Genomic DNA, 19,626 nt, shown 5'->3' with positions numbered 1-19,626 from the left:
GCTCACGAAGCTGCCACTTATCACGAGCATATCACGAAGAAAACACCATCGCGGTCTACCGCACCATGAAACGCACATCACGCTACTGATTTGAACTGTTTATTGTAGAAAATATAGCCTCGCTCTCAGGCGTTAAACGAGGAACGTGAGCTGATCGGGCGCGCAGGTCGGCACCTCATTCACAGTCAGGCACGCACAACAGAGTCCGTGGTAGCCTGCACGAACCACTTACACCGGCGCTAGTTGAACACGAAGTTCGGTCCGAGCCAATCACAGGAAACGCTGGACGCGTCGCTCGCTGGAGCAGCGCACAGTCCATCCGTCCGGAAATGCTTGAACATTGCTCGACATACGCTCGAACCATGCTTAACAACCAGCGAGACGCATTCGGTACGTAACTGACAGTATGCAACTCATGCTCGAACCATGTTTGTAGCCCTTGCAAACAACGATCGACTCGAGAACTAGCAGGAACAACAAATGAACCACACTGGAACCATGCTCGAACAACACTTTCAGTGGTCTTCAATCCTCATCAGGCGCCCAGCACTCGACATCAACCACTCTCGAGCCTTCAGTGGTCCTCAATCCATTCACGTTAGGCACAACTGCAATTGTCACACGTGAACTCCGCTGGCGATTCACCGCGCTGGTTTCACATGTCCTGCCGACTCAGTGGTTCTCAAACCACCCGCCGCTCCGCTCTGCGGCGCTCAGGGGCCCTCAAACCAGTCTGACGAGCCTGTTCCGTCCCTTTTACGGCGACCCCGCGCCCAGTATGGTCCTTACGAGATCCATGACGTTACGCTCACTGAACGGCCCCGCGGCTCCCACGTGGTAACTCGCCGAGCTCAGCTGCGCTCACGAGCTCACCGTGAGCCATACACAGCTCACGAGCTCAGCCGCGATGAGCCCCACCGGCGACCGCCTCGACCGGTGTTTACAACACACCGGGCTGCCGGTTTCGGCCGCCGGAACGTCTCCTATCACCGTCAGTTCATCACTCCGTCCGCTGCCTCTTCTCTGGCGGCGCTCCTTCCGGCTCTGGCCGCGCGGCGGCGCTAGCGTCGTCGCCTGCCGCCTTCGACGCCGCCTCTGCGGGAGCGTCAGCCTCACTGTCCTTCGTCTCCGCGGTTTCTGCCGCCTTCCCGTCAGTCTTTGTGTCCTCTGAGGTATCCTCGACGACTGGAGGTGACTGCACCATCGCCAGGCTGGGCAGGAAGCGGACGATGATGCAGGTCATGTTGTCACAGCCGGTGCCGTCTCCCATCGTGTTCGGCGCCAGACACTCGTCAAAGAGCTGCGCAGAAAAGGTCGGACGTGGGTTAGATGGTTGCCAGTCTTGAGTAGCAAGTAAGACAAGCGTGAAACGAAGTAGCGCAAGCGAGTGAGATAGGAAATAGAAACAAGTCAGCTGTGGTGTATTATTAATGAATAGCTATGATTGCTTTTCGGCTCCGTTCGAATCCAGGCCATGTAAATTGCCCCAGGGACCTATGGGTGGTCCTGGTCCCAAGAGCCCCTATGACCGCCAGACGCACAGCAATTACAAATAGCTTCATGCGTTCAATATTTACGGATAGACGGAACATATCAACGGATGGACTCACGTTAGCAACCGATGCAAGACGGCTTCCTGTACTTCAACGCAAAACAACAAAGCAAACGAAAAAAAAAAACAGACCATGCAATGATCCGTTTCGTAAAAAAAATAACGCCATAAAAATAGTGACAAAATTATGAATGCCAAATAGTGATGAGCAATATCACTCATTCAAAAAAAAAAAAAAACGTACCAAGTAAAACACCAACTGAAGCATTGCTCGGCCGCTAAAACCTTCGCTCTCTAAAAACGACTATAGCTATTCCCGACCAAACTCCCTATGCCATGACACCTTCCCTCTCCCTTCATGCTCACCTCCTCGCAGATTTTCGACAGCTGGGTCTCGCCTCGCTCCCTGATCCTCTCGGAGACAAAGTCGACCACCTCCTGGGACTTTTTACTGTTCCAGATACCGTCACAGGCGAGCACCATGAACTCATCAGTGCCCGGCTCGATTGTAACACAGCGGATGTCGGGACAGGCGGAGATCATCTGTTCCTCGGCTGGCAGGTTCTTGTCGGCCTTGTACGCGTGGTCGCCTGTAGTGAAAACAGGGAAGGGGTTGAAGTGTGTTGGAGGTGTCGACGGCAGTGATGGCCAGTAACAGCACGCTTGAGTGACATGCCAGAATAAACTGAGCGTTGAACGTGGCGCACCGTAAGTCTGATCAACGGCAGCAGGCAAAACCAGCGCCAATTCCTGCATTCCTTTCGTTCAAAGAAAGGTAGTTTTAATCCCGTACAGTGCACCAAGCGATCCCGTGGCTCAAGCACAAACAACACCCCCCCCCCCCTCTCGTTCACAACGCCTTTCTAACTATACATTCAACATCAGGCAGAAACTCGAAACATTTAACCGTTCAACCCCCACCACCTACAGACACCCTCTTCCCTCCCAACCACTCACCAAACGCTCTGGAGAGGTTGAGTCCGCCGTTGACCCTGCCGTCCATGGTGACCTTTCCACCGGCCTTGACAATCCTCTGCAGTTCGGGTTCATCCTCCGGTTTGTGGTCGTCGGACATGTCGACGGCCCGGCCGGAGCGGGATAGCACGCAGCGCGAGTCGCCAATGTTGGCCACGTACAGCTGCCGGCCGTGAAGGAGGGCCACCACGGCGGTACAGCCCGAGTCGCTGCCCGGCTGAGGGGAAGATGGAGGGTGTCACAATCCACAGGTGACCACGGTCCTACATAGAGCCAGAGTCGCTGCCGAGCTGGGGAGAGGAGCATCAGAAAACGGACCTCAAATACAGCACGAGTCGCTGCCAGGCTGGGGAGGGAAGGGAAATCTGTGAAACAGGGCGACAGCAGTGGACCTACACATTTCATTGACCTATCCGACATATGACATTTTGCAGCACGACAGTTTAAGCGATAATTTCAAAAGCACGCGTCAGAGACGCAAGCCTTGACCGCAAGTGACCAAACCAGCAGAGTCCCAATTTCAATGTTCGTGCTACGATGCCAGGTTTCACTTTATTCCACTCCAAACCTCCACCCCACGGCGCCCTACCTCGTCCTTCATGTTGAACATGAAGTCGCTGTCCTCGTCGTCTCCTGCCTCCTCCTCGTCCCCCAGTTCGTCGTCGTCCTGTTCACTGTCCTCTTCCTCCTCCTCCTCCTCTTCCTCTCCTTCGTCCTCGTCCGAGTCGTCATCTTCGGCGTCATTGTCGTCATCCACGCTGTCACTGGGGGAGGAAGGGCGAGCGGTCTTAAAGACAGTCGCGAGTGGTTACGAGTGATTCTGCTTGCTGGTGTAGTCACCAAGGTGACCGTTACGAGTTGTAATACGAAAAAAAAAAACGAGCTGTAATACGGGTGAATAAGAGAGTTCCCGTTCTCAATGCATGATTTCTGCGTTAAACTGAATGAGCGAGATATCGCATCACCTTTCCCTTCAAGAATAATTTCGGCCAAACAAGCAGTATACTCAAGCAGGACGTATGCAAGTTAGGTGCGCGTTATCACAACATCTCGATCGCAAATTGACACCAGCATATTGCCACCGATCTAAATTAATCTGGCCATCCCCTAATGCACACCGAGTCACCCACCTCTGCTCCAGACTGAAGTCGTCATCTTCCTCCTCCTCTTCCTCCTCGTCTTCGACGTGGTCGTGTCCGGCCTCTCGCGCTTTTCTCGCGCCCTCCAGAACATCCCGGTACACCTCTGCGGCCGCCCGCTCCGGCATCTTCCGCGTGGCGCGCCCGGCGGCCGGCCGCGCGCTTTGCGCCGCCACAGTGCCCGCCGGCGCCGGCGACTTGCCGCTGCCAGGCCGCGCGCCCTTACCGCCCTTACCCCGCGGGGACTTGGTGGGAGAGGCGGTACCGTTACCATTACAGGCTGGCGTGTCGCCACTGCCAGCCTTGGAGTCCTCGGTTGAAGGCGATCCGGGCGCGGCAGAGGTCACGGCTGGCTCGCCGCCCGCAGCCGTTCCGTTCGTCTTCGACTCGGATTTAGAGTCAGAGTCTGATTCTGACTTGACTGTGGATTCCGCTTTGATGTCGGCTTTGACGGGTGACTTGGAATTTGCTTCTGACTTGATGATCTCAGAGTTTGACTCCGAGTTTGATTCAGTCGTAATGGTGTCCGATTTTACTTCAGCCTCAGGCTCTGGTTTGACTTCGGCTTTCGTCTCTGGCGCTGCGGTATCTTTGCTAGTCTCTGACTTTGCTTCCTCACTGGTCTCATCCTTGATTTCTGCTGTCAAGTCTTTCTTCACATCTCCGTCTTCACCGGAGCTGGAGCTAGAGCCACCGGCACCAGACGACGAACTGCCTGAAAATGAGCACAACTGTCACAATCGGGAAATGAGCGACATAAGTCGCACTCGCAGAGAAACAGACAATAGCTGGCAAAATGAGTCCATGCACATTGCAAATTCCGCGAAATTGGCCTTCAAACGACTATCATGTTTACCATCACGATTTATATCATTTATATCGTGTTTATCAGCGAATGTAGCATGATTTAACTGAGACATTCCCCCAAATCGACAGCCCAGAATCGCTCGACTGACCTGCGCCCGAGCCGCCCGCCTTGGCGCGGAGGAAGGGCGACAGCGGCTTCTCCTTGCCCTTGCCCTTGAGCTTGGCGACGCCGCCGGCGGCTGCTGCGGGTTTGTCTCCCTGGTAGCGGGCCATCAGCTCCTCGAGCGGCATATGCGCCTCCTGAAATAACTCGTCCACCTCGCGGTCCGTCTCCTCCTCGTCCTCTGGGGAATGGAGGGGATATGACGGTTAGGAGGACAAACAGTGCCAACTAGTCCCGGGGAGAGCGAGATAATTATAAAAGCTTGTGGGACAGTGCTACAAAGAAGTACCGATCACCAGTTTAAATTTTCAAAACTTGACGAAACTTTGTGACAAGGAACTCAACAAACCATGAAAACGCACGAGTATCTTTGAAAATTACAACAGAACCTAGTCCCAAATCTTAAAACAAATGCCTTAAAAGTGACCGAACACCAAATTATAGCTAAAATCTACCCACGCAACAGTCCATCCTATTCCCAGAAACCCTCCACTCTTCCAACACCCACCTGACTCGACCTCCCGTCCAGCGATGACCTTCAGTTTGTCGATGATCTCCGGCCTCGTCAGCGAGCTGTCGAACTCGAGGAACGCGCGGCGCAGACTCTCCCGCACCTTGCCCGCCTTGTACAGGGGACAGTCACGGATGGCGGCGGGTAGTGTCTGGGCGGCGTACGTGGCCACCTCGTGACCTCCGTGACCGTCGTACACGGCGAACAGGGCACACCCGGGCGCCAGCTCCGGTAGGCTGTTGTGCGCGTCCTGCGGAGATCGGGTGGAGAGAAAAGGTTACGGTGGTTGAGGATTGATTAGCATTCAGGCCCGTGAGCTATCAACATAACTGAGGCCAGTTTTACCAACAGAAAAAGCTGCCTGCCGGATTTTTTTTTGCCTAAAGAACGCTTCACATATGGAGCATAAACGCGGTGGGCATGTAAGCGGATAGGGCTTTCCTGCTTACGCTTAGTATGTGAAGCGGTCTTTGGGCAAAAAATTCCGGCAGGTGGCTATTTTTCTGTTGGTAAAACTGACCTCTGATATAGAAAAAAAAATCGAATATCACTGATGTATTTATTCTACACACCATTCGTAGCCGAGAATGGATCGGTGAGTTCCACCCAGAGGCAGAGAACTCATAACTCTCACCTCCTGGGAGACACGCCATCCCTGCATGGACGAGTCGCCATAGCTGAGGTACTCGCTGCTGCCGTCAGACGACACCTTCTTGGTGCAGGGCTGGCTGAGGTATGCTCCCATGACTGGTGGCCCTGTTGGACGAAAAACAGTGTCATATGATGCTGAGAATTGAGATCAAGATGCACACATGCACTGAATAATATGTCTCTCATTACACTTCTTTAAAAGGTATCTAATGCACCCATGTCAGGATGTATCTGCAAAAGCATGGCAAAGTATGTTCACATACTGTGTATATCTATGTCAACAAGTGTCTTGTAATGCGGACTGTACGGTCGCTCAGCTGGTGCTCACTACCCACGAGGTGCAGTCAGCAGTGTGTAGCAGCCCTGTGGTTTGGTGCAGGTTACTGTGAGAAACTACATGGCTGGCACAGCACCACACAAAATATAGTGCATCAAATTAATGGAGCCTGTCCCATGCAATCGATGAGTGTAGCTTGGACTCTGCATCAAGAGCCATGCATGCTTAATGTGTATGAGAACTTTCCAGTATACCCAAGTGAGCCGTTTGTCCTCCACAAATGCATTGGAGGCTGGTTGATGTGCCACTCATTATTCATGGTTCAAAGTTGTTTAGGAAAAATGAGTACCTAGCAAAACAGTTTGATGAAATATTTTTGAACCACAAGTGATCCACGCACTGAACTCTGGGAATACATGTATATCAGATTTGGCATTTATTTGTTAAGCTTTGGTGCCTACTGTCTACTCTTCTTAAAAAGCATAATGCAACATGAATATATTTCTTAGTTTCCCTTAGAGCATTCTACTTGGTTCAGTGGACTGTCTGGTTTAGTGGCCTTTTAAAGGGCTGATTCCTAATCAAGCTTGTCCACATTTAAGACCTTGTTAGAAAGGCTGTTACAGCATTGAAGCTGGTGCAGCTTCTGTGATGCCTCCTGTTTGGTTTGATGACCATGCATTTGAGCTGCATCCAACCAATTTGAACTCTTAAACTTATCCAGTTCATTCAACCTGTTTGAACTTTAAACTTATTGCATTCATGGAGCTTGTAAGAACCTGACATGCACAAATGGTGCAGTTCACACACTAGACTTATAATTTTCATATAGCAAAAGGCAAAGACAAAATAAAGGAATATTTAATAATTCTGAGGGTTTAGCTTAAGATCATTGGTAAGGACAAGGAAAAAAGCATGTCTTTTTAATGTCTGCTTTGTACTTATATTTTAACAAAAAGAAAAAGAAGACCACAGCAAAATAGGGTTTGGGCTATCAGACCAATATATTTTCTTGCTAATCTAATGCACTGCAATGTCCCAAAAAGCATAATAAGGCAGTCTGAATAATAAATGTACCAGGTAATTCCCATTTCTATATAGTGCATGGCACGCAACTCAAACTAGAAAGTGAAATAGCCATGCTTGATATGGAATTTTATTGGCTGTTGTTGAAGAGTTAGGGCACGCAGCAGCTTGGCTCAAGCGTCCAACAAATTTTACTGGCTGTATACAGGCCAATGGACTTTCACTGGACTAACCCTGACCCTGACCCTGAGTACCTTGGCCCTTGAGGCTCAAAATACCCTTAGTATCTGAAAAGTGTGCACTTCTTATGCCCTAGGAGTGACCATGGAACTCGCAAAAACCAGAGGAGTGTTCACGGGCACCACACACTGCTGCGTGAGGTGTGTGCAGTGCGTCCAGCAGGCGTGGGGGAAGGGGACCGGGGATGGGTAGGCAGTTCTGATGTCATGGCTGCATGCGGTGGACTGTCCACTGTGGCCAGTCTCGACCTGCCACAGCGATCACTGTGTACGGTGACGGAAGGCTGACGTAGGGACAATGTGGGCGGAGCTTCGAGGGCCCGTGAACAGCCCTCAGGAACCGCACGTCGTAACTCACAAGGATGACAACATTCTTTAAATAGTCCCGGGCACTAAATCTGAGTATGACTACCATAGCACTATAGAAGGGTATGCTGATTCACAATATTACAATACCAAAAAAGAAAAACAAGCAAATAATTATTTCATACAACACCACAATTATTGGATGTTTCCACTTCACTTGAAACGACATCCCAGCCGGCGCGACGCAGCCTCGCCGATTTCCAAGTGTCCTTTTTGGACCTAGAATCCTAAACCAGATCAGTAGGTGGAACTATGGTCATGAGTACCCAAATATAGGAACGTTCCCATTTTTGGGAACGGAGTTCCCAAATATGGGAACGGGCGTTCCCATTTATGAGAACGGAAGGTAATTTTTCGGCCGTTCGCCCACTAAAACTCATTAGTGCATCACGTCTCAAAAAAGTGCACGCTAATTTAAGTATCTACTAAATCTCTATAAAATTATCTTTAATCTGACCGTTGAACAAGGAAATTGACCGTCGAATGATATTTTTAATGATTTTTTTTTTAATGACGGAATGGTGAAAACATGGGTTATACTACATTTAACATGCAATTTAAAGGAAAATGAAGCGTTTTTTACATTTTGAGGTCAAGTATAAGAATTTTCGCCTGGTTATGAAGTTTCATACTAGCGACACCAGATGCTGACATATGCAAGCGAACACGCGGACAGTCCCGAGGTAATATTGTTGACTTTTGGTCTCGGGGCGCACGACCGCGTGGAACGTCAGTGATTTTACCGAACTACTGTTGTAAACTCAGTTTCAGTGGTTTAAAATTATTCAGCTGTATTTTATCAGCCCGGAAAGACATTTTATTTGGATGCTAGCTGTTTAGCATTGTTTTATAAGGAGCGTCATGAGCGTGGTTTTTGTCTTCCGTGTTTCTAAGCATGATCGTTTTGGGGGAATTTCTCTTATATAGGTCGCTCTGTGTGGCTTATTTATAATTTTTATGCTGATTTCGATCATTCCTCGTGCCCATCCTACCAGGCCTTTTGCCACTTACACTCATTAAGAAAGGAAAAAACTAGATTTTCCATGGGACTAGGTGTTTTGAGGGTGTAACATATTCAGCGTTCCCATTTTTGGATACTTCCTTGTGCTCGTCAACTATCGGTGATAAGCAGACAGGTGCTTGACATGTCTCCACCCTCGGCGCGGACGGTGGATATAGGTATGGAAGACCTTGTTGAACATCGCTGAGCGTTGTGAATTACGTAATCCTGCAGAGGGGGGCGTGCCCGCTGCGAGATCGACGGGAATAAAAGCGCAGAAGACCGGGCGAAACATGCGACGGTCTTGCCGGAAAGGTCATCTGATGATTGTTGCTTAACAATAATTTGCGGCGTTGGACATGATGCTTGTTAATGAAAAGAGCCCCTGAAAGGCGTCGGTGAAATCGTTCCCAATTTTGGGTACGCCGTTCCCATAATAAGGAACGCTTGCAGCGCCAGTGTACGAGAGCGTTCCCAAATTTAGGTTCGCGGCCCGGATGATGGACTGCTTTAGAAATAGGGGAACGATTTGAAACTACGATGGGCCTTACAATATCAAACTCTTTCCCAACAATATTGAGACAAATATCAGGCGGTTCACGATCGTTTTATATTTTTTGGACGTCATTTAACGGTTCTTTTTCTTGTTTTAAATAATTCCTACATGGCGTTCCCATATTTGGGTTTATCGTTCCCAAACATGGGAACGAAAATGCGTTCCCGAAAATGGGTACGCTGCGCTTGACCATAGTTCCGCCTACTGAGATTCTATGTACAACGATTCTAACATAGCATAGCTCCTCCCTCTTCTCCTTCAAAAACATTTTTATTGCAATATCACTGACAAAACAACAAAATTAATCCTGAAAACGAGCTGTAATTACACTGGAAGCGATGAACCCGATGAACCGCAAAAAGGACCGAAATCCGGCGCGCTACCGGCGCGTGGAGAATTAAGATGCATTGCGCCAGAAATGTACTTCACAGTCAGCTTAATAGATGACCGTCACTAAATAAAAAGCCAGCTTTTTTGGGTATCTTTGCCCAAAAAGGATTTTTAGATTGAAGAAATCTTGGTAAGAAAGCAAAAAAGTATGTTAGTTTTGCTCTCTGATGTCATTATCTCCAAAATTCCTTGAGTCAAACTGGCTCTAAGTGACCTGCAGTCTGAGCGGACCTCACACCGGATAATACTTCATGCACCAGTCTGAATGAGTTTTCGGTTATAATAAGTGGACTTCTGTTGCTGGTCAAGAGTTCATGGGGGTGTGAAGGACCCTGCTTAGGCCTCCACTCAATTTAGTGAATCACAAGTTGAGACAGTATGAACTCTGGCGGACGACGGACGTAGGCCCTCTCCATCCATCCAAGCTTGCAGCTTTAGTTCGCTCTCTGTTGCACAGGTGGCAGCACTTGTCACTCGCCGCACTGCGCTCCTCGGCTGAGGGCCACGTGAAATCTCAAGGCCAAGGTCACGCCGCCGGTTCACCACAAATACCCGACGGCACCCGGCCGGCGGGAGAGAGGGCTCACTCGCTCGCCACCCAACCCAGCCCGACCGTGCGACCCAGGTCAGGTCACAGCTGACCTGAGGCTAAACATCGGTCACCCCACGGATGTCCCACTGTCCCAGCTCCCCGCCTTCTGCTGCTACCGGAGGGGAACCCGGGCATTCACCCTGGGAGCGTATCGATTCGAAGCGGCGCTCCGATTGGTCGACGGGCCGCGCGGCGCGGCGCGAGGACCAATGAGCGGCGCCGTTCCAAGCGGCGCGGCGGCGGCGGCGAGGATTTCAATGTCTGTGGCGGCGCGACGTGAATGGCGGCGCGGCCGGCGGCCAGTCGGAGCCGCAGTGCCGAGATGTCGTGTCCGCCGGCCGGCGCAGCGTCTGGCGACGTGGGCGTGGTGTCTTCAACTACGTTGATGCGCCCGCCACCACCGCCACCGCCGCCGCCGCCGCCGCCACCTCCTCCTCCGCCGCCGCCGCCAGCGCCGGTGCCCGGCTCGCAACTGATGCGGGCACCGGCGGCGCCGCCGCGGCAGAGGATCCGTCAGAGCGGCTCCATCAAAAGGGAACGCGTCGAGGAGCCGTCCAGCTCGATCCCCGACCTAGGTAGGTCATCGACGGGGGTGTAGTGGGGAGGACGCCCCTCCGGGCCTCGCTCGCCGTCCAGCCGACCGGCGGCGGATGGAGGTTGAGTGGGCTGACCGGGTGATCTGGTCAGCTGACCGACTGGTCTGGTCCGGCTGGCCTGATGCTCCCCTGACCCTGATAGCTTCTGCTCTTGACCTGATGTGACCTGGTGACCTGCTCAGCTGAAATGATGCTCCCTCGACCCTTATTGGCTTGTCGTGACCTGACGTGACCTGGTCAGTATTGGCACCAGGTCAGGTCGCGCCAGCCAGAGATACTGTCGTTGCAACTGGCAGGTCGCATCAAACCATGGACATACGAAGAAATAAGCATTTAGAATGGACATACCCACTGACATTTCACTGTCACGGTGTACCCCTGCAAGATGAAACCGTACGATCTCGCGTCCCTTTTGCGTTTATTTCGTGCCTCGAGCCTCGAGGACTGTCCTCGGGGTGGGTTTTCGATGAAATGCATTGGAGAAACTGAAAAGGCTCACCCGTTACCGAATGAATGAACCTTATTACGGAGCGAGCGAAGCGAGCGTAGTCTTTCCTTAGATTAACAGAAATTTCTGAGTATGAGCGGCCGGCCGGCCGGCCGGCCGTGGTCACGCTTTTGCGAGGCTTTATATATCTCAGCAACCACTTGACCGATTTACACGCGGTAATTTTTGTAGGGTAGCTTCATTCCTTCTACCAAGTATTGGACTATTCCCGATGCATGTGGGTGACCCCTTATGCACGTGCCACGTGCAAAACGAAGAGGTGTCAGTTTTGTAATTGTTGCAATATCTCGGTAACTACTTGGCCGATTGCGCTGAAAGTTGGCATGTAGGTGGGCACCCACTAGGCACTGCATATACATGTGCCAGAGTTGGGGTGCTGCTGCACGTGCGCACGTGCAGGGGTCGTTTCCAGATCTCGGGAACGGCTGGACCGATTGCGCTCAAATTTGGTACACGGTTAGGGACCGGTTAGTAGGGTGCCGTGCAAAAGTCAGTTGGGACCCATTTTGCACGTGCGCACGTGCAGGGTGCCGCTTCCAGATCTCGAGAACGGCTGGGCCGATTGTGCCCAAATTTGGCACATCGCTAGAGACCGGTTAGTAGGGTGCCGTGCACAAGTCAGCTGGAGGTACCCCCTCGAAATTTCGCACGTGGAGGCTCACTCTCTCGCTCGCTCCGTTAGTCGCCCCAAAAGGCGTTATACTGGTCATTGATATAGGTAGCTTCTCGGAGAATCAGTAAGCGATACGAGTGCTTAGCAATACACTCGACTTCGCCACTCTTCATTGCCCCCATCGTCCATCGTATCATAGCTACTTTCTGATACTTAGATTATCCTCACTTCTCAGGCATGATGCAATTCCAAGAGTTTCCGGTGTTATATGTAATATCACTGTTTTATACCTAGCCGTCACAAAATCGCACATGGCTCTGTTACTGTGCTGTTCAGTTGTATCCGAAGTCGAAAGCGTCAAAGGAGTAGCTAAGCGGTAAGTTATTCAGCGATGCTATCGAGCATAACTAGGGGCTAAGATTCACTGCTGAATGCCTCTAAAATTAGGTAAGGCGAAAGAAAAAAATTAGCTACGCAGACGGCTACTGTTCAACTTTTCAGTATATCCCGTTTTACCGGAACGGTAAAGCCGCCGTCGCCAAAACCATCCGGCAAATTAGGTACTGTCTTGCGGCCACGTCGGCTGAATAACGTACTACCCATTTCGACGAACACGGGTTACTCTTAGTCTTACTTAAACATCCTTTACTTCAGTTACGTTTCTGTTCAAAACGGTAACCACCCTTCCTATACGCCGCTCGTTGATTGCACGTTCCGAGTGCACCGATATTGCGGTTTGCATCTTCACGCAGTTTCAGCGGTCACATCGCAACGAACTACGAAGCGTTCTGAGTACGTGTGCGTGCCCGAGAAGACGAGGCGTACATTACGGAGACTGGCGAGCTCTAAAAAACAACATCCCGACAAGGGTATGTTAATGTAGGAGGCAGCATGTCGCAGCATTATGCTGCAGCGTCGGAGGCGGGGGAAGATGGACCGTGCGTGGGTATAGGCCTGACGCCATAGAGGTCTTCTCTCTTGGACGATCGGGGAAGTTTTTCTTTTCAGGAAGGACGTGTGTGGACTGGAGTGGGGCTTGGGTGATGCCTTTTATGATTGCTGAAGAAGGGACTAAATGATGCTCAGTCTATGTTCATATCATACTTATGTTATGTTTGGTAACCGTAAATCTAAAAAATGGACGCGACTGTTCTTTGATCGAAGTAAAAGTATGAGAACCGCAGATAGCTCTTACTTCCGGATATTTTGATAGTTAAGTGGCTGTGTCAGTACTTATGTTATTAATTAGTTAGGTACGAGTAATTGATTAATTCATTTGTTGTTTGTTCACTCACTCACCAAACGCCGATTTCTTTTGCACATGCAGGCAAAGGTAATGGTTGGTGACTTTTTCCCCAAGAGTCTGTTCCTCATACTTTGCAGATATACCCAACTTTACCCTGTTTTGAATTTGTATCCGCCAAGCGAATAGACCTGTCGGAGTAAAAATATATCCGGAGTAATTGATCTCTTTGAATAATTGATGCGCTCACCTCGGTTTGTGGAGGGAACGTGCATTCAAACAGTGTAAATAATTTTCGCGGACAATGCTCGTGCAACGTTTTTATCCTTGTACGCTGTAACCGTTCTGAATTGTTATGTTCCTCGCTCGCGTATCGTTTTATACTCCCACCAACCTTGACTCTTTATGTACGACCGACCATTTTCGAGCCGGTATACACCCACCTATACGAGATAGGACCCGTGTTGCCCCGCTTCGACCTCTACCCAAAAGTCATACCATCTAACTACATAACCAGTCACTGATTTTAATATTCCGCGACGATTTATTTCGACGCGTAAGCACCCATTAAATTAAACACTCAATGCCAATGGCTGTGGGTTCAAGGCACGTTATGCCTTATGCGGCACTATGCATGGGAGTGACGTGGGCTGGGTGGCGGTTTTAGCTGTCTGGGCTGTGTAGCCACCCAGTGGGGGCCGCTGATAGGGAAGTAATAACCGCTTAGAGGTCCGACCGCAAATCATATTCATCTCACGGAACTGCATAGGGATGGGGTGACTGAGTGTAAAAATGTGCGAATGATGACGTCAGTTATCTTTCGGGGAGTTGAAGAAATTTGAATCACATGAACGTTTTACTGGCCTCCAAATGGGCTAATGTAAACGTTGCAGCAAATACAATATCATTTTCCAGAAATGGCATGCAGGGTGAGTGACATTTTGTCAGGGCTAATGCAATTCACCAAGCAATTTGCGAATCAATTGACTTTATGTATAGCAGCTATTATGATCGATACCGCAAACTTTGGCAAACAGACCTTACCGATCCCCGCTCCTCGGCATACTCGAAGAGTACATACTCGCGAAGCGTTACCCAGTCGACTAAAGACACATCAATGTCAAAGAAAGAACTTAATGATGACCAACCCCAGCTCGTGCAACCGTAATGGTCCATTACAACAAACATTGGCGTACATATGTCCCGAATGTATGGAGTGCGCTCCTTTTGGTGCAGTTCGGCTATTGATTGAAAGGTCACGGTCATGAGTGCAAAAAGCCATGACCTTGGGATCGTAATGTAGCGACCATGAGTCAGGACAGCACGTGGCTGACTCACCAAGATACCCATCACCCTCGCAAGTCTAAACCGTGCCTCCCCTTCCCCGCCTCCATCGCCCCTCTCGTGGGTGGGGAAGGGTCCTCCATCGCACCTCCCCACCTGTAGACACCCCAGGGTTACCCCCCCCCCCCCAAGTCCACTGCTGGGTCTCGGGTCCTCTGCACGGCTGCGGTCGATATTTCGCTGACTGGCCGCCCGGGGCTGACCCCGTGCCCCGGTGGTCGGTTCATGGTCGGCCGGTCTCCGCCCGCGGGCGGCACAGGTGAGGCGCGCGCCGCCCCCGCCTCCGCCCCCGCCCGGGAGGGGAGGGTTGGGTGCCCTTCAGGTGACCCTCCTGGTCGATTGGCGACACGGGGGAGCCACTCCTCGCCCCTCGGATTGTCAACGCGGCTCCGCAGCTGGCGACTTGAAAATCGTTTGTTCGGTAATGTTTCCTGATGGAATGGCCTCACCAAAATACATCGGTAGGACTGGCAGACACTGTTTGAAAGTTTACCGATTCAGCTAAAAAAAAAAAAAAAACGCTATTGCATTGTTAATTGTTGGAAATTCTCCAGCCTCTCTGTTCCGGTGACTTAAATAGTTACACGCTCAGTTGGTGTGCACCTGATGATAATGCCTCTGAAATACGGCTGGGTCTGTGATTCCCCATGTAAACTACACGCCTCCTTGGGGGAAAACCAGGCACTTGTTCAATAGTGAAGCACCTGTCAATACTCCGACCGTCTCCTTTCATAGTTCTCCGACCGTCTCCTTTCGTAGTTCTCCGTCCGCCTTCTTTCGTTTCTCCCCTATCCGTCCGTCCCTGTCCCACTGCGCCCCATCCGTTCCCATGCCAGTTCCGCCTCCGCCTTTGGAGCTCTGAAGGTCAGTGTCAGATAGGGTGAGGCGAAACACCACTCTGCCGGTGACGTGTGCCAGTGATGGCCCGTTTGACCTTGTCAGCCCCGGGGGCTGTCTCATGAATCGCCAGTCGTAGCGAAAATAACTACGCCATCGCGAATGAATGCCGTCAGGATGTCATTGAGCATGCCCATGCACCGCGGCACCAGGAAAGCTAGCCATTGTATTATTTCTGCAGCTGTGACTGGAAATTTTCGAAGTGCGTGACTTGACCATCAAGTTATGCCAAACAAAATGTAAAAACAAAACACGGCTAACTTTCGAATAGGTTTCGTCTGGGTTTCCTAAAAGCGGTTTCCTATCTCTTTCACAAATCACTAACGACATTTGGCTAAACTGTATACAATACCTCTGTGGTTTTGCTCTAACCTTTGTGAATGGGTGCCCCATTCTGACCGTGCTTCCGTGACTGACGTCACTAATCACGGTCGTTCCCGGTCGTAATTCACTGCGAGACCTTCACGGTGACTGCCGTTTACTATCAGCGAGATGGCCGTTATACGGGCTCACGGTATAGATCCTGGATAGTGGTGGAAAATCGGGGCATTGCGACGGCTGGTTTAGGTCCGCTATGGGATCGTGAACGTGTAACATTGTGCGGTATCAATAAGTTTTTAATTATACCAATGAATTATATATCAATAAAGTAGATTATTTGCTTGATAAACATTGATATTATTTTTAATGATTTCTTCAATTTTATTACATTCAGCTGTGTCACGTGAGTCATGACGTTGGCACATTTATAACCCGTATAGTCGGCATGACTACGTGTTCGCCAGAGGTTGCATCAGATACCCTCATCATCCTAACCTTGAACCTGCCTGGCCAGGAGTGCAAACGATGTTCGCCGCTCAACAGTTTCTGGACCCTTATTCAGGCCGACATATACGTAATTTATCCGGCACTCATCCGACTCGTTATGTGAATATTCATCGGTGTAGTGAATGCGTTCACCACGGTATTAATCCATCTGTTTGAGTATAGCATTCGGTCACGGAATGTGTATCTCATTGACATCGAACTGCGTCTGAATTTCCCGCCCGGTAATTTTCGTTGAAAATCACGAGTAATGTTCGTAAATTGTTTACAGTCACGAAACTCGGTTAGCAGAGCCTCGTAGTACTTTCCGCTGGTCGTGAAAATGTGCCGCGTAATTTCTGCATTATGTATTGCTCAGACTTCATATTTCACGGTTCGAGCCTGTGACGGCCAAAGGGTCGAGTATTTTACAAAGCATTGTGGTTCGCCTATACCTAAATTATAAGCCAGTAGGTATATTTTATTTTCGAAACTATGCATTATTTGCCTCCTTTGAGCTATCGAGAGCGGGTGAGCGCATCCACTGACATATATCTGCCATGCTAGCTGCCGCCGCCTCCGCCCTAAGCGTGCAGCCAAAGTCGAGGTCACGCAATAAAAACGTGTCGCCGTTTTTGCGCGACTAGTCTGCGGATCGTTTTTGCGAGTACGAATGCGTCGCTCTGCGCTCCGGCCGCTGCCACAGCTGGGCTGTCGATGACAGTGGCGGTTCAGGCAGGCAGTCTGTCATGACAGACGACTGCCGTTTGTCGGGTAATGTCACCGTACCGTACATACGGTGGATTGTGTCAACTGTTGATTGCCCTGGCGCTGCACTGTCAAGGTCGCGACCAGTGATAAACTGCCGCCCACTCGCGATCGGTCGGTGTGTATTTGTGACTCGACGCTCCGGTTCGCACGAACCAGCTGTGTGTATGGGTTATCGCCACTGAATTGACTGTAGTGAAGGCTCATTTGATAAAAAGACGCATGTCATAACAAACAGATGTGGTAAAAAAATGTGCCCGTCGATGTTCAGGGTAAGGTTCAAGGTCCTTGACGAGCACACTTGTGTTCGATGACAGACGAATGAATTATATATGGTAAACCTGAAAACGCGGTGGAAGTTCAAACATGCAGACAGGACTTCAAGCTCATAGCAGATGCGGAAGAGATGCTGTGCACCCTCTGAACTTAAAATTTCGCTTATTGCCGCTGCATTATAATCCCGCCGCAAACAGCACAATAAAATCCAGCCGTCCCTTCCGTTTGCGGTTAGCAATGACAGCCGGTGTGGCGGCGGAAAGTAAAAGTGACTGTGGCGGGCTGACCGCAGGACGGGTCCGCCGTGGCCACGGCGTGGCACGCGAGGACGCTCAACTGCAGCGGCCCGGGGTTCAACTTCAGTCCCGTTAGAGGGACGGGTAGAAGGGTTGTAATTCTGTCATTGCTGCTTCCCATGGTCGTAAAATAACTTAACAAAGCTGGATATAAATGAATGAGTATAGCCGCAAATATGTACCCAGAAAAAGTGTTGTGGAAATGAAAAAAAAAAACAGAAAGGAATTCCTCATACAATAACGATTTGTCTCAAAGAAATGCATCAAACTACCATTTGTACGACGCTTTGGCGCCACTCTCACTGCATATCATTTATGCCAGGGTGCCCCACTGCCGCCTCAGGAGACTGGCATGACTTGTCTATTGCACTGGGAAGTCCTCGGGCTCTCCAATGCGGATGTGCCGCTCGGCAGGACCTTGAGCTTGCAGAGGGCCAGTGGCGGGGTCGCCGCCTCCTCGGCCAGCGCCTTTGTCGACATGGCCTTGGAACTGCCATTGGCCATGCACGGGGTCAGCCAGGGTGCCGAGAAACGCTTCACCAGAGCTGGTCACGACCGCGAGCTGTGGGAGTGTAAAAGGGTTGCAATATGTGGGGGTTATGAGAGGCAAGGGGTGATGTCACTGGATGGAAACCTGCAATCTCTAGGGTGCATCGCAGGGATGCACTCGCAGGGGTGGAGTTGACACGCGGAGAACAGAACTTGACAGGTTTCGAAGGACGGTCGTCTGACTACCATACCTATCAGGATTCCGCGCGGTCCTGCCCATCAACGGAACCCAGCCGGGCACTCACCCTTTCCCACTGACCTCAGGCCTCCCCCGCCCCCTCGGACGGCACCCCAAACCCAGCTGGTCCCCGTCCGCCCGCCCGCCCGTCCGTCCGTCCGTCCGTTCGTCCGTCCGTCCGCCCGCCCGTCCGTCCGTCCGTCCGTCCGCCCGCCCGTCCGTCCGTCCGTCCGTCCGTCCGTCCGTCCCCGCCCGTCCGTCCGTCCGTCCGTCCGCCTTGCCAGCCGTCCGTCCGTCCGCCCGTCCGTCCGTCCGTCCGTCCGTCCGCCCGCCCGTCCGTCCGTCCGTCCGTCCGCCCGCCCGTCCGTCCGTCCGTCCGTCCGTCCGTCCGTCCCCGCCCGTCCGTCCGTCCGTCCGTCCGTCCGCCTTGCCAGCCGTCCGTCCGTCCGCCCGCCCGTCCGTCCGCCTTGCCGTCCGTCCGCCCGCCCGTCCGTCCGTCCGCCTTGCCAGCCGGCCGACCGGCCGGCCGGTCCGTCCGTCCACATTCACTGTTCTGGCGTCTGGTCGTGCGGCGTCGGCGGCCGCGGCGCGGAGCCCCTCGCTGCCGCAGCCAAGGCCAACCACTCCAGGTTCATGGCCAAGGGAAGGACGAGACGGTGCCGCCCACCCGTCCTCCCTCCCCTCCCCCTCCCCCTCCCCGGGCGCGGCCGGTGGGGAGGGCGTTGTCAAGCGCCGCCCGGAACGCTCATCATTTCCAGATGGACGCTGGAATCTGGGGGAGGGAAGGGTCGGTGAAAAAATGTGTCACCGGCGCCGCTAAGCTGAATTTGGGAGAGGTGAAACGATGCGGGGTTAGGCGCTAATTAATTCGTTATTATGTATTGTTACGTAAGCACTTAAACACAGTTATAATGAGGAAGAAAATGTCCAGCCATAATAGGGAAATCAAAGTTTTATTTGGGCGTGTCAAATAGAAAAGACATATGAAGTCAGACCAAAAGCGGCTGATTATCGATGCGCACAATCTTCAAGGGCATCATTGAGGAAAATAAGGGATGCCTTATATAGTCGCTGTCGTTACACTACAGTCTACAATATCAATAGGTATAAGTTAATGCGTGCAGAATGTTTTACATTGAATCCGCCATAACCGGTTTAGCTGAACATCCTAAATTATGCTCCTAAAAAGCGACCCTTCACTAAGATATTGCATTTTCTGAAGGTCGTAGCTGTCAGTGCAGACGGATACTTGCTGCGTAGATTTGAGAAAGATGTCGCAATTAAGCGATCCGCGGTGCTGATTTTATTGT

At 51.3% G+C, this 19,626-nt stretch overlaps 2 protein-coding genes across 6 annotated transcripts in view; one reads left to right on the top strand and one right to left on the bottom strand.

Annotated features, from left to right (window-relative positions):
• Positions 1-79: 79 nt before the first annotated feature.
• Positions 80-9,676, bottom strand: LOC122382731 (protein phosphatase 1G-like). Of its 5 annotated transcripts, none has more exons than XM_043368435.1 (9): positions 9,591-9,676; positions 5,782-5,903; positions 5,145-5,397; positions 4,623-4,817; positions 3,658-4,381; positions 3,117-3,291; positions 2,510-2,744; positions 1,919-2,142; positions 80-1,300 (listed from the first exon to the last, which is right to left on the bottom strand). In XM_043368435.1, exons 2-9 carry the CDS (start codon positions 5,890-5,892, stop codon positions 1,001-1,003), a joined length of 2,217 nt encoding a protein of 738 aa, XP_043224370.1. In that variant the 5' UTR covers positions 5,893-5,903; positions 9,591-9,676; the 3' UTR covers positions 80-1,000. The 5 variants fall into 5 exon arrangements, with proteins under 5 accessions (XP_043224370.1, XP_043224369.1, XP_043224371.1 ...); XM_043368434.1 differs by having other exon boundaries at positions 5,782-5,906; positions 9,591-9,668; XM_043368436.1 differs by having other exon boundaries at positions 9,552-9,593.
• An 827-nt stretch (positions 9,677-10,503) lies between these two features.
• LOC122382730 (nuclear hormone receptor E75-like) overlaps positions 10,504-19,626 on the top strand; it is a 78,098-nt gene continuing 68,975 nt past the window's right edge. Inside the window, exon 1 of the mRNA XM_043368426.1 lies at positions 10,504-10,819. Within this exon, the coding sequence (XP_043224361.1) occupies positions 10,525-10,819 (295 nt within the window). The 5' untranslated portion in view covers positions 10,504-10,524. The remainder of the gene's footprint in view (positions 10,820-19,626) is intronic.

Source organism: Amphibalanus amphitrite, unplaced genomic scaffold (assembly GCF_019059575.1).
Source record: "Amphibalanus amphitrite isolate SeventyFive unplaced genomic scaffold, NRLGWU_Aamphi_draft 000145F_arrow, whole genome shotgun sequence".
In the NCBI taxonomy this organism is placed as follows: Eukaryota; Metazoa; Arthropoda; class Thecostraca; order Balanomorpha; family Balanidae; genus Amphibalanus; species Amphibalanus amphitrite.
This window is presented reverse-complemented; position numbering and strand designations above follow the sequence as displayed.